General features: G+C 46.4%; 1 protein-coding gene across 1 annotated transcript; it reads left to right on the top strand.

Annotated features, from left to right (window-relative positions):
- Positions 1 to 1,467: 1,467 nt before the first annotated feature.
- LOC138666734 (uncharacterized) lies at positions 1,468 to 13,182 on the top strand. Its single transcript, XM_069754917.1, has 6 exons — positions 1,468 to 1,732; positions 6,298 to 6,519; positions 8,527 to 8,594; positions 11,708 to 11,849; positions 11,944 to 12,094; positions 12,510 to 13,182. The coding sequence occupies exons 1-6, from the start codon at positions 1,468 to 1,470 to the stop codon at positions 13,180 to 13,182; spliced, it is 1,521 nt and encodes a 506-aa protein (XP_069611018.1).
- The last annotated feature ends 1,911 nt before the right edge of the window (positions 13,183 to 15,093 follow it).

The raw sequence follows: 15,093 nt of genomic DNA, 5'->3' as shown, positions 1-15,093 counted from the left end.
CCTCTCCAGGCTATTAATATCTGCCCTCAGTCACTGGCTTTACTACTCTGGCGGAGAAAATTGTGCGGGAGCCCACGCCAATTTTTTCCGCCATTTAACCCTTCAATTTAATAGCTAGAACGGCCAAATTTTGCACATACACACTACTAACAGTAGTGTGGAATATGCAAAAAAAAATGGTGATATGAGATGGTTTACTGTATGTAAACCAGGTCTCATATCATGTCGGGTTTAGGAAGGAGAAAGCAAAAGCCGGCAATTGAATTACCGGCTTTCTGCTATCTAGCACTGGATGAAATAATAATATATATACATATGTGTCTCAATGACATATATATATATATATATATATATATATATATATATATATACCTATTTTATGTGTACACATTTATTCTACCTATTCTACTGTAAGCTGTCAGTGTGATTTTACTGTACACCGCACTGAATTGCCGGCTTTTCTCTCTAACAGCGCTGCGTATTCCTCGCAAGTCACACTGCTGGTCCGTGTGTAATCCATATTTTTGGGGCTTCCATAGACTTTCATTGACGTTTTATTTGCGCAATACGGTGACAAACGCAGCATGCTGCGATTTTCTACGGCCGTAGAAAGCCGTATAATACTGATCAGTTTAATACGGCAGATAGGAGCAGGGGCATAGAGAATAATTGTGCCGTATTTTTTGCTAGTTTTACGGACGTAGTTTCTGCGCTCTTACGTCCATAAAACTCGCAAGTGTGACGCCGGCCTTAATCCTCCTGCAGCGGTCTGGGGGTTCTCTTTTGGCGCCAAACACCGCCATCTTGCCGAACAGCAGAATCTGAGGCAATAACCTACCCTCTGCTTGGAGATAGCGACACAGGATCTGCTCGGCTCCTGGGAGACATCAGGCCACGTCTCTACACCGGGTGGAGGTCGCATTGGGGGAGGGAGATTTGCCGATGGGGGATAAAGTAGCTTGATGTAGCTGCTCCTGCTCCACATGCCCCCCCTACCGCCCGTGACCACATATAATTTTATAAATTCCACTCATATTTATGGGCAAGCCCAAAAAGCGTGCTGGACAGTCTCTGGATAATAAAGCTCTCACAGAAGACATGGATCGCTTTCTTACTACAAAAAATCTACGCAATACCAGATCCATGTCCTCCAAGATCCCGGGGGAATCCTCATCTTCCCAGGATTCCCTAGCCTCACATGGCTTGCCTGATAGAGTAATGGATGAGGGGGACGATACTCCTGAGTTCTCAGATGACTTAACTATCCACGATCTTGGTAAATTTATCAGAACTCTTCCCACTAAAAATGACCTGGAGACATTCGCTCGCAGAATTGAAAACTCTTATAAGAAGGAACTGCAGATTCTAAAATCATAATTCACCTCTAGAGTGGAAGATGTGGAGAAATCCCAGGAACTCCTCTTGCAGGAACTACAAACCAACAGCAAGGTGATTACAAACCAAGCTATGAGACTGGAGGACCGTAACAGACGTAACAACATCAGAATACGTGGCCTCCCTGAATCTGTGAGCCCGTCTGTGCTGGATGCTACAGTACAAAAACTGTTCCTTGAAATTTTAAATGACAAGAAGGAAGGCTCCATAGAATTCGACCGGATCCACAGATCCCTCGGACCTAAACTGTCATCAGAATTAAAGCCTAGAGACGTCATCTGCAGAATACATTATTATAAAGTTAAAGAATCTATTATGATAGCAGCCAGACAAAAAGGTACCATCACCTTTTGTGGAGCCCAGATTCTAATACTCTCGGACCTATCTAGACGGACCTTGCAGCTAAGAAGAGCCCTGAAACCACTTTTATCTCTTCTTAAGGAAAAAGACATTCTTTACAAGTGGGGATTTCCATTCTAGCTAATAGCCTTCAAGGGAGGGAAAACAGCAATTTTTCGCAATTTGGGTGACTTGGCCACTTTCCTGGGAACCTTCGAATTACCACTAACTGATCTTCCTGATTGGCTGAGATCTCCCCAGTTCCCAGACATCCCACTGAGATGGTTGAAAGCTCAACATGCCAAACAACACAAGAAAAATGGTTCCGCTTCTTGCCAGACCTTAAGGGATTCTCTTCCTCTCCCTCCTGTTCTCAGAGTATAATATCCTGCATATATACCTCCTGATGGGTTTCCCTAACCCTTGACCCGGTATACGTCGGGTTTGCCCGCGTTCAATAATATGGGCATTTTTCTATCAAGTGGACTTCATGACTTGTGTTTTGTTAAGGAATAGAAGGTCTAATTGTCCCCGCTACAGTTTGCATTTTTAGCTAGAGCTTAAAGTTAATTGTAGTGGGATCAGATGTTGGATAACTTTGATAGACCTTAATTAATGTTTTTTTTGATGGTCATTACTTTGCTTAGGCTGCGGGGGTGGCGGGGGGGGGGGGGCTGGACCTCACCTTCGGCTGTTTCTCACCCCAAATGATGTGTCTGATGGACTCTCGATACACCATCACATCACGATTTCCTCTTATAGATGTATATTCACTATGCACTAAATTTTCCTTTTTTTTCTTCTCAATCTGTTTGTTTCCTGTTCTTTTCCCGTTTCTTTACTGTCCCTTCCCCAATTCCTCTACCTACCGTATATACTCAAGTATAAGCCGAGATTTTCAGCCCAAATTTTTGGGCTGAAAGTGCCCCTCTCGGCTTATACTCGAGTCAAGGTGGGTGGCAGGGTCGGTGGGTGAGGACTGAGGCATACTTACCTGCTTCCAGCGATCCTGACGCTCCCCACCTGTCCCACGGTCTTCGGTGCTGCAGTTCTTCCCCTCTTCAGCGGTCACGTGGGACCGCTCATTAGAGAAATGACTATGCGGCTCCACCTCCCATAGGGGTGGAGCCGCCTATTCATTTCTGTAATCAGCGGTAACGGTGACCGCTGATAGAGGAAGAAGCTGCGGCACCTAAGACAGCTGTCCGGGGGAAGGAGCCGGACGCCGGGACCAGGTAAGTATGTAATATTCACCTGTCCCCGTTCCAGCCGCCGGGCGCTGCTCCATCTTCCCGGCGTCTCTGCGCTCTGACTATTCAGGTCAGAGGGCGCGATGACGCATATAGTGTGCGCGCCACCCTCTGCCTGAACAGTCAGAGCGGAGAGACGCCGGGACCGGACGCCGGGAGCTGCAAGCAAGAGAGGTGAGTATGTGTTGTTTTTTTTTATTGCAGCAGCAGCAATGGCACAGCTTTCAATGGAGTATCTATGGGGAGATATGAACGGCGCAGAGCACTATATGGCAGCTATGGGGAGATATGAACGGTGCAGAGCACTATATGGCACAGCTATGGGGAAATATGAATGCTGCAGAGCACTATATGGCACAGCTATGGGGCAATAATGAACAGTGCAGAGCACTATATGGGGCACAGCTATGGGGAAATATGAACGGTGCAGACAGGGCCGGCTCCAGGTTTTCGAGGGCCCCGGGCGAAAGAGTCTCAGTGGGCCCCCCCCTTTAACACATACCCTAATTTATGATGCACAGATACGGCAGAGAAATGTATAGTACAATGCCAGATTTCACTTCTTACATGAGTGACAGCTATTGTAGATTCTGCAGTGTATATATACAGGAGGAAAGGTGTTGTGCAGTGTATATATACAGGAGGAAAGGTGCTGTGCAGTGTATATATACAGGAGAGGTGCTGTGCAGTGTATATATACAGGAGGAAAGGTGCTGTGCAGTGTATATATACAGGAGAGGTGCTTTTCTGTTTTGAGTTTTTCTATGAAACAAAGACTTTTCTACATAAACAACGTTGTTTGGTTTTGCGGCCCCAACAGATCTGTGCTACAAAGTAACAGGCGGCTCGGGCATTAATGAGGGACCTGATGCTGAATCCTTTCCACAAACCTTAATGACCCAATTAGTGCCCTGTCATTAGAAGCTCATTAAACGCCTCCCTGTCCCAAGCAGTCATGTACAGTATGGGGGGATCCTGCAGCCCACCCCCTGACTGCTCCATACCATGCACTGCCCCCTGTCGCGCTCACTATTATCCTATGCATTTCTCCGTCATCGTTACCCCATGTTACACTTGTCACCCCCCACTACAGAGTAGCAGGGCAGCCAATGTCACCCCCTCCCGGACCCTAATGGCAGCAGGAAATGTCTGCTCCTCTATTGGGTTGGAACCTGATTTAATCAAAGAATAATGTGGATTTGTTGCCGGTGGCTGCAGGGGAAGGGTTAAGTGATGCCATGTCCTTGGTGGGAGCAGTGGCAGCTGCTGGGACCTGGACAGAGACAACCAATGTTGCTGTGACTGCACAGTGTGATGTGGAGGAGAGAAGCTGAGACGCAGAAATCACCCACATGCCAGCACTGGGCAGAGTCCCTCCAGTCACCAGCCTGGGGCCACGGGGCCCCAACGTACAGCCCACAGCTTAGTGTTATCCATGGCAGCAGCTCCCCTTCCTCCTGGCATCTGGTTAACCCCATTTATGCGGGTAGGATTGTTATCTTTAAGGTTCAGCAATAGCCTTCATACAGATGGGAAGGGGTTAAGCTTCTTCCTACCCCACTGGTGCAGGTTTGGTGCAGCATGCATGTATTCTGGGTGAGCTGGGCGGCTACAGGCTGCACCCCACCAGCTGCTCCTCCAGACATCACCCACATTTTTAGGCAGCGGAGACAGACAGCAGCAGACTGAGCCACAACTGCAAGATACCTTTGCACTCAGGCACTAGTAGGACGGAGCTCCGGAATCTGCCTGATAAACTTCAGCACTGTCTGCAGCCACCCAGGGGGAGAGCAGAAAACGTGCTCTCTCCGCCCACAATGTCACACTATCTGCCTTCTGTTAACCCCTATGTGTGCCTGCCTGGCTGCACTGACTGAGTGAGAAGATGCTTGTGTCAGAGCTGGCACATAGGGGTTAAGAGAACGCAGCCAGCAGTGACTTTGTTGGGGGGAGAGAGCATGTTATCTCCTGCTCTGCTCTCCCAGCTGTATCTATGACAGCTAAGTGGGCCCCCCTCTCTCCCCAGGGCCCCGGCATTTGCCCGCTGTGCCGGGTGCTGACGCCGGCCCTGGGTGCAGAGCACTATATGGCACAGCTATGGGGAAATATGAACGGTGCAGAGCACTATATGGCACAGCTATGGGGAGATATGAACGGTGCAGGGCACTATATGGCACAGCTATGGGGCAATAATGAACAGTGCAGAGCACTATATGGGGCACAGCTATGGGGAAATATGAACGGTGCAGAGCACTATATGGCACAGCTATGGGGAAATATGAACGGTGCAGAGCACTATATGGCACAGCTATGGGGAAATATGAACGGTGCAGAGCACTATATGGCACAGCTATGGGGAAATATGAACGGTGCAGAGCACTATATGGCAGAGCTATGGGGAAATATGAATGGTGCAGAGCACTATATGGCACAGCTATGGGGAAATATGAACGGTGCAGAGCACTATATGGCACAGCTATGGGGAAATATGAACGGTGCAGAGCACTATATGGCACAGCTATGGGGAAATATGAACGGTGCAGAGCACTATATGGCACAGCTATGGGGAAATATGAACGGTGCAGAGCACTATATGGCACAGCTATGGGGAAATATGAACGGTGCAGAGCACTATATGGGGCACAGCTATGGGGAAATATGAACGGTGCAGAGCACTATATGGGGCACAGCTTTGGGGAAATATGAACGGGGCAGAGCACTATATGGCACAGCTATGGGGCAAAAATGAACGGTGCAGAGCACTATATGGCACAGCTATGGGCAATAATGAACGGTGCAGAGCACTATATGGCACAGCTATGGGGAAATAATGATCTATTTTTATTTTTGAAATTCACCGGTAAATGCTGCATTTCCACCCTAGGCTTATACTCGAGTCAATAAGTTTTCCTAGTTTTTTGTGGCAAAATTAGGGGGGTCGGCTTATACTCGGGTCGGCTTATACTCGAGTATATACGGTATTCGCAACCATGGAACTGCATATGATAATCTGAGGAATCCGGTGTCCGTTCTCATATAACCCACCACTCAAACAACCTCTTGATTATGGCTGGAGTTAAATTTTGTTCCTTTAATGCTAAAGGGTTAAACATCCCAGAAAAAAGAAAACAGATCCTGTACTCCAACCATAAGCAACGTGTCTCAATTTTTTTTTTATTTCAGGAGACTCACTTTAAGACTGGAGTGACACCTGATTGTACATCTTTTTACTACCCGAAGTGGTACCATAGCACAAACCCTCACTCCAAATCCAAGGGAGTATCAGTGGGTTTTCATAAGTCCTTTCTCCCAGAGATCCTTGACTCGGTGATTGATATGGAGGGGAGATTTATTTTCTTGAAGTTGGCTTGGAGATCTCGTGAACTAATTTTGGCGAATGTTTATTTTCCTAACCAGGATCAGCAGAAATTTGGTTATTCATGCAAAAAGCTTCTGGAGAAGTTTGCAGGTGGCTCGCCGATTATTCTTGGTGACTTTAACCTTCCAATGAATCCTCTAGTTGACGTGTCAACGGGTAAGTTCTCTTATTCTCTGTCCTCTATTAAAAAAGTAAGAAAGCAGATGAGTGATCTCCGTCTGGTTGATGTGTGGAGGGCCCTCCATCCAGATGTGAGGGATTATAGCTTTTACTCACGGGTACATTCCACTTATAGTAGGATCGACTATTTTTTTGTGTCCCATCCCTTACTGGACCTTGAGGTGGGGGCGGAGGTGGGGTCGGTGTTGTGGTCCGACCACGCTCCCATTTATTTTTCAATGCAACTAGACCCTTCTGTGAAATCTAAGTTTTCTTGGCGACTAAACGAGAGTTTATTACAAGACCCGATATGTATTTCAGAGATTAAACGATCTATCGAAGGTTTTGTGGTGGACCATGCTGTGGACCCCACATCTCCTTCAATAAAATGGGAGGCCCTGAAGAGTGTACTGAGGGGCGTCCTTGTCTCACAGGGTGCCCGCCTTAAGAAGATGCGCATTGCAGAAATAGCTGACCTCTCCTCCCAGATTTCTAAACTCGAGACACAGCATAAACAAGACCTCTCCCCGCTCACCCTGTCCAATCTATCCACAGCTAGACAAAAGTTACTCACAATACTAGATCAGAAATCCCGTTGCCTTAGGCGATAGAAACGGCTCTTCATTCTCTCCCTAAGTAACAAAAGTGGCAAATTTCTGGCAACGGCTCTGCATCCACGGGGCCCACAAACATTTATACCCTCCATAAGAAATGCCAAGGGCAAACTTGCCCAGAGTACACTGGATATATTATCCAGCTTTTACGACTACTATAATTCCCTATATAACATAAAGAATCACTTCAAGGATCTCCCAGCCCACTCATTCCATGATAAAATCAAAACTTATATACAATTAAACAAGTTGCCCGCTGTTTCGGAGGAGCGCCTGGCGAGTCTGGAGGAGGACTTTTCTTTGGAGGAGGTTACCTCTGTAATTGGGGACCTGAAGCCGGGCAAGAGTCCTGGTCCCGATGGTTATACAGCGGGATTTTACAAACAGTTTTTGGATCTGCTGGGCGCTCCATTCCTGGCCGCATGTAATTTTGTGGCATCGGGGGGATACTTCCCTCCACAAGCTCCAGCAGCCCATATAACGGTTATCCCGAAGCCAGAGAAGGATCCCTCGCTCTGTATCCGTTATCGCCCTATCTCACTCATTAATATATCGATGTTAAAATTTATGCCAAAATGATCGCTAAAAGATTGGGGGGTCTCTTGCCCCACCTGATTAATCAGGACCAGGTGGGTTTTGTTCCAGGGAGGGAGGCAAGGGATAGATAGATAGGGCAAACAGGATGGGGGATCCCATGTGTATATTCTCAGTCGACGCCGAAAAGGCTTTCGATAGGGTGGGTTGGGAGTTTATGTACCAAACTCTGGAGGGTATCGGATTAAGAAAGAAAACTCTGAGGAGTATTATGGCCCTTTATGAATCTCCTTCTGCACAGATTAAAGTCAATGGCTCCTTGTCAGATCCCTTGCTTATACGAAACTACACGAGACAGGGGTGCCCTCGTTCTCCCTTGCTATATGTATTGACTATGGAACATTTGGCCAACGCGATCCGTAACAACCCATCTATAAAAGGGGTGAAGATTCTCTCAGAAGAGCACAAGTTGGCACTTTTTGCTGACTACGTGCTCATGTTCATTACCTCCCCCATAACCACTTTGCCCAATATTTTATCAGAACTGCATCGCTTTGGTCAACTTTGCAATTTTAAAATTAACTCCCATAAATCCGAAATATTAAATATCTCTTTGCCATCCTCCCTTGCTTCTCAGCTACACTCTTTCCCGTTTAAATGGCGTGTGGATTCCCTTAGATACCTGGGCATAAACCTAACCTCTAAGACGTCACAGTTATACGAGGCCAATCATAAAATAGCCCTTCGTAGAGCAGAACTTGATCTGGAAAAATGGAATAAATTGCATATATCCTGGCTTGGGAGGATCAATACTATAAAAGTGGACCTAATACCACGTCTCCTTTATTTTTTCCAGACTATTCCTATGGTCCTACCCGCCTCCTTTTTCTCCAGACTCAAGACAATGATTACAAGATATGTATGGTCGGGCAGACGCCCTCGTTTGTCATATCAGCTATTAAGCAGACCCAAACAAAAGGGAGGATTGAGTCTTCCCAATTTTTTACTTTACAATTATGCCTCTCTTGGAACCTGCCTCTTAGATCTTTATCACCATATTCATAAAAAAAAATGGGTGGATTTAGAATCAGAAATATTAACAAATAATCCCAAGGCAAACATTAAGGCTATATTCACACGTTGCGGTTTTTACCGCGGAACCGCAGCGATTTTGCCGCTGCGGGTCCGCTGCAGTTTCCACAGCGTTTACATTTACATGTAAACCTATGGAAACCGCAAACCGCTGTGCACATGCTGCGGGAAAAACCGTGCAGAAACGCAGCGGTTTTCATTCCGCAGCATGTCACTTCTTTTTGCGGAACTGCAGCGGTTCTGCACCCATTGACCTCCATTGTGAGGGTCAAACCCGCAGTAAAACCCGCAGATGAAAAAATATCTGCGGGTTTTCTGCGGTTTTGTGGTGCAGAAACCGCTACAGCCGGAAGTGCGGGGAAGCAGGAGGAAGTGCGTGGGCGGAAGTGCGTGGGCGGAGTGTGGCTGTCATGATGGAGGCATATCGTCGCATGGGGATCGATGTCGGTCGCTTGATCGATTTGGTATGTATGTGTATATGTGTGTAAAGTCTGTGTGTGTCTGTGTGTGTGTGTGTGTGTCCCCATGCGACGATAGTGCCACCCAATTGTGTTAAATCACCGTATGGGACTACTACTCCCATCCGATATTAGGATGGGAGAGTTGTCCCTGTGTCCGGCGACTTTAGCACAATTGTACGGTAAAACAAAACACAAAACACATCACACATCACACACAATACACACACAATAAACGTGACATACATGACACACAGTACATAAAACATAGAGTATATACTCACCAACACCACACTTGTAGGCGAAGCCCTCGTCCATAGAAAAAAATCCCAAAAAAATAAACCAAATTCATACTCCCTGTCCGCAGAATCCAAAACCGAGTGTCCCACGACGATCTCCTGCTCTCCGGTGATACACTGCCAGGAGCGAAGCTCCTAGCAGTGTATCGCGTACTGTTCCGGAGCTCAATGGCGCCGGCGTCTCGGTTAACGGCAGTACAGCTGCGTTGAACTTTCCCACGCAGCACTGCCGTTAAGCGAGAGTGCCGGGGTCAATGACCGCCGGTAAACTCGCTCGCGCATGCGCAGTGACACACCGACAGGAACTATGGCTCCTGTCAGTGTGTTGCTGCAGCCGTGGAGAGCAGACACATCTCTGGATGTGTCTGTTCTCCATGGAAGATCTTCGTGGGACCCTCGATGGATTTCTGCGGACAGGGCCAAGGAGTATGAATTTGTTTTTTTATTTTGCCTTTTTTTCAGGTCGAGGGTCTTCAGGATGGATTAAGCGTACAATAAAAAATGGTCAAAAAGTGGGTGTCTTTATTTCATTAAAATATTTTTCTCTAGTCTTTGTGGGTTTTTTTTAACCCTTTCATTGGCTTAATAATGGATAGGCGTCTCATTGACGCCTCTCCATTATTAACCGGGCTTAATGCCACCTTACAATAGCAAGGTGGCATTAACCCCTCATTACCCCATATCCCACCGCTACACGGGAGTGGGAAGAGAGGGGCTAAGTGCCGGAATTGGCGCATCTTTTTGATGCGCCTTTTCCGGGGCGGGTGCGGGCTTATATTTGTAGCCAGGGGGGGGCAAATATCCATGGCCCCTTTCCTAGGCTATGAATATAAGCCCACGGCTGTCTGCGTAGCCTTTCTGGCCTAAAAATATAGGGGGACCCCAACACTTTTTTTTTCGGGGCCCTCTATATTTTAGTGCCAGAAAGGCTACGCAGACAGCTGTGGGTTAATATTCATAGCCTGGGAACAGCCATGGGTATTTTAACCCCTTCCCGGGCCTCAAATATTGGCCCACGGCTGTCTGCCTAGCCTTTCTGGCCTAAAAATATAGGGGGACCCCAACACTTTTTTTTTCGGGGCCCCCTATATTTTAGGGCCAGAAAGGCTACGCAGACAGCTGTGGGTTAATATTCATAGCCTGGGAACAGCCATGGGTATTTTAACCCCTTCCCGGGCCTCAAATATTGGCCCACGGCTGTCTGCCTAGCCTTTCTGGCCTAAAAATATAGGGGGACCCTACGTATTTTTATTTGGGAGGGATCCGTGTGATGTCCGTGTGTCTGCTTTTGTGTCTGTGTCCTTGCATTGCAACAATTTTTTCAATGTTAACACTATGACAGAAAAAATGCACACGGATGGCACACAGACAACATCCGTGTGCGGTACGTGTTTACACGGACCCATTGACTTTAATGGGTCCGTGTAATCCGTGCGCTCCCACAAATACTGACATGTCTCCGTGTTTTGAAAACGGACACACGGTCCTTGAAAACACGCTGACATCTGTAGAGATACATTGATTTTAAAGTGTCTACGTGAGTCAGTGTCTCAGGTACGTGATAAAACTGTCACCTCACGTACCGGAGCCACTGACGTGTGAAATGCAATGTCAAATTTTTAAACATTTGTGCTGTAAGGAAACCTCTTAACTCCAACATGGAAGTTGAGCTAAGCCCACCGGCATCAGGGGCTTATCTACCCATTCTGGTATACTGTAGATAAGCCCCCGATGTATCCTCAAAGATGATTAAAAGAGGTTAGATTATACTCACCCAGGGTCAGTACCGGTCCAATGAGCGTGGCGGTCTGGTACAGCCCCTCCCATCTTCTTATGATGACGTCCTCTTGTATTCACGCTGTGGCTCATCTCCCTGGTGAGGGCACAGCAACGTACTGCAGTAATGCAACGTAATGCCCTCAACAGGGCAGACAAAGTACGCCTGCGCAGGAGCCGCAGTGTGAATACAAGAGGACGTCATAACAACAAGATGGGAGAGGATGGACCGGACAGCAACGCCCATCGGTCCGTTACCGCCCCTGTGTCACTATAATCTAACCTCTTTTGATCATCTTAGAGGAAACATCGAGGGCTTATCTACAGTTCCCATTTTGGGGGTGACAGGTTCCCTTTTAGATTACTTATCATTTGGATATAGTATGTAATGACACTATTCTATTCATTGTAGGTTCGCGATATACCTTGTATATGGGATGCCGCTGATGTGTCCTACAAGGACAAATATTTCCGAGACCATTGCTGGACCAAGATTGTGAGGGACCTCTATCCGGAGTGGGATTCCCTGTCCATTGCAAACCAATTGGAAATTGGTAATTATATTGTTACCGATTATTATTAATATTATTATTATTAGAGTTTATGATACATTTACTTTGAAAATATATATATGTTTTTTTTTCTTAGAAAAAAATGTCAAGCAGAGATGGAGGTCAGTTCGTGACCGGTACAATAAATTCATCAATACATGTGACCGGAGTGGATCTTCTCCAAGTCGAATAACCTTTCCTTTTTACGATGAACTGCAGTTCCTGCTCACAAGCCGGACTTTGCGGAGGTAGGTTATAAACCACTAATATATATGTAGCCTCATCAATGTTGCCATGTGGTGTAGCACAGTTGACTGCGTATTGAACCCTGTGTCCTGCCGCAGCATCCAGAATTTATACCATAGTGAAGAGAGCATTTTCCAAAATCCTGTCTGCGCTATCATTCCAAAGATGGAGTTGTGAGAGGTATGGCACTACACCGTGTCTATTTATCTTGTGTTGGCACTTTGACTGCGCAAGATAACTAGCACATTGTTTGGCTAGCATGTTGTGATAACGCATGTGTTAAATCAAAACATGCATTATCAGCACACATGCAAAAAAATAAACTGCGTTTAGGAGTAATCGGCCTTTATGCTGTTCCTAAAATGTTGCTCCTCCGCAGCGGTCATGATTAATAATTTTTTTCCTTTTCTCACACAGGACTGAGGGAAACCTTTCCAACCCGCCTCCTGTGGATGACCACTCCGAAGATGGAGCAGGCACTGATGGAGCAGGCACTTCCTCGGGAGCGGGAGGGACAATTTCTCCATCTCTTACCACAGCTTCTGCTGAAGCCGCATGTCCAGCAGCTGCTGCAGGCACATCAACTGCAGCAGCTGTTGGATCATCTGGTTCGTCAGAAGCTGTGGTAACAGAGAAGAGAGCTCCCTATCCGGTGGCAGGAGAGTCCATTAAAAAAAAAAAAAAAAATGATAAAACTGAGAAGATGGCCAGTGACACACTTGATTTACTGAAACAATCCTCAAGTGAGGACCAGTGTGACTTTTTTGCATTGACCATTGCCCGAAAGGCACGCTCACTGCCACCGGATAGGCAGTCTCTCTTCATGTCTCTGTGCCAAACATCCCTCACCGCTCTGGAGGACCCTGCTCCAATTGAGTCATATGAGAATGTTTTGACGGGGGTTTTCGGACTCTTTCGCCCACGACCGAAACCCAGTGAACCGCACTATAGAGCGTCTTCCTACACCCAACCGGCACAGAATTTTTCTGGAGGAGGAAACACAAGCCTGGGACCATCAGCAAGTCAATCTTTCATGACTGACACAAGTAGCTCATATGGGTGTTCCCAGGAATACACCTACTTGCATTAAGATGCAATTGTTTTTGAAAAAGTTAGTTCAGTTTTTCATATTGAAAAAATTTTTCTCAACTGTTTGGAAAAATTTAGTTGCTTGTTAAATAAATTAATGTTGATCAAATGTCATCTCTGATTTTTAGATACTTTACATATTTAGCTGACAGGTGTACGGTGTCATGGCTATATGGGGGCTGGACTATGGGATGGACATAGTGTGATGGCTGTATGCGCACTGGACAATGGGATGGAGAATAATCATTAATTAAGAATTTTATATATACAATACTTATTCAATCCAAAAACAACCAAATTAAAATAAGAATTTTTTTATTAACCATAAATAAAAATTACAAATTATTTTGTTCCCCAAAAAAATACAACAAACAAAATTGAATATCGATGTTGATTTTGATTAATAGGGATCTTGACATCTTCTATCTTTTGGTATAGATCTTCCCATCTTGGTCAGTCAATGTTCTTCCATCCTTCTCTGCTGCTCAGGCTGCCCAACACCAGCACAGGAGTATTGCCAGTGCACGGCACCTTCTGGACTCATGAAGTAGTCAGTGAAGGATTCTCTCACACGCACACCCGAGTTGGACGGCCTTCCCAGACCCACGTTGACCACTGGATTAAATATTGGCTGCTGGTACTCCACATCTACGTCAGTGTTGTACTCACGAGCATAGTTGTGGAGTACACAGCAAGCCTTAATCACAGTGTCAACGGTGTCTGTGTCCAACTGGATGGGTGTGTGAAAGATCCTCCACTGACTAGTCATGATCCCAAAGGTGCATTCCACATATCTGTGTGCACGACTCAGCCGATAATTAAAAATCCTTTGCCGGGCATTCAGTCCCCTTCGTGGGTATGGGCGCAGCAGGGTTGTCGTTAAGGGAAACGCCTCATCCGATACCATCACAAAGGGTACTGGATGTGTGGAACCCGGCAAAGGTCTTGGGGCTGGGAGCGTTCCGCCATCTTGAAGAATTTGCATCCCAATCTGTGACGTTCGCAACACCCGAGAATCCCCAGTACTACCATAGGCACCAACGTCAATGGCAACAAATTTGTAATGTGCATCAGCCACCGCCATCAGGACCACTGAAAAATACTTCTTATAATTAAAGAAGCGTGATCCTGATCGTGGTGGCTGCTGAACCCTTACATGTTTACCATCGACTGCACCTATGCAGTTTGGGAAATTGGCCACAGACTGAAAGCCTGCTGCAACCTGCAGCCAAGTCTCCTCGGTTGGGGAAGGCATCACTATAGGCTGCAACTTCTGCCAGATGACGGTACATGTGCACCTCACAATGTTAGAGATGGCGGATTTACCAACCCTAAATTGGAGGTGCAGGGATGTATAGCTCTCTCCTGTGGCCAAAAATCTGTAAAGAAACAAAAATGAATATTAGAAATGTCACACAAAAATACAATAAAACATGTCAGCAGTTATGGGCGCTATAATATGTGTTCAGCCCCTTTCATGTTTTATCTAAAGTATTCTATAATGCTGCCCTTAGTAACACGGCACAACACAAGGGTATCAATAAATAAACCACCAGACACATCAGAAGGGACTTGCAGGTCCGTGTCCAGCCACTCCAATGTTTAGCCAACGACACCACCCTCCTACTTCCTTCAACGCACTAATCCGGCCTGTTGAGGGCAGAAGTAAGTCCTGCAGTGAGCGAAGGCAAGAAAAGGAGACAGGCCCAGCGCATGCACATCTGCGCACTTTGCTCTATCCTCATCAGGACCAGAAAGTACATCTGCACAGAAGAGAGGTATCGCAAGAAGGGAGGCGCACAAACTGGACACAGCAAGATGGGATAACATTACAAAACACACACACGGGTATGATGTATCTCCACTGACCCAGGGCCCAAATTATAGAATTCTGTAGATAAGGCATAAAATA

Source organism: Ranitomeya imitator, chromosome 2 (assembly GCF_032444005.1).
Source record: "Ranitomeya imitator isolate aRanImi1 chromosome 2, aRanImi1.pri, whole genome shotgun sequence".
NCBI classification, from domain to species: domain Eukaryota; kingdom Metazoa; phylum Chordata; class Amphibia; order Anura; family Dendrobatidae; genus Ranitomeya; species Ranitomeya imitator.
Note: the sequence above shows the minus strand (reverse complement) of the source record. Positions and strands in the feature narration are given on the sequence as shown.

What these genes read in the sequence shown, in the direction of transcription:
- LOC138666734 (XM_069754917.1), top strand. Translation starts at nt 1,468, where the DNA reads ATGAGACTGGAGGACCGTAACAGACGTAACAACATCAGAATACGTGGC. An exon ending in ATGATTACAAGATATGTATG is followed by an intron (nt 8,595 to 11,707) that starts GTCGGGCAGACG and finishes TATTCATTGTAG; the next exon opens with GTTCGCGATATACCTTGTAT. An exon ending in TGCAAACCAATTGGAAATTG is followed by an intron (nt 11,850 to 11,943) that starts GTAATTATATTG and finishes TTTTTTTCTTAG; the next exon opens with AAAAAAATGTCAAGCAGAGA.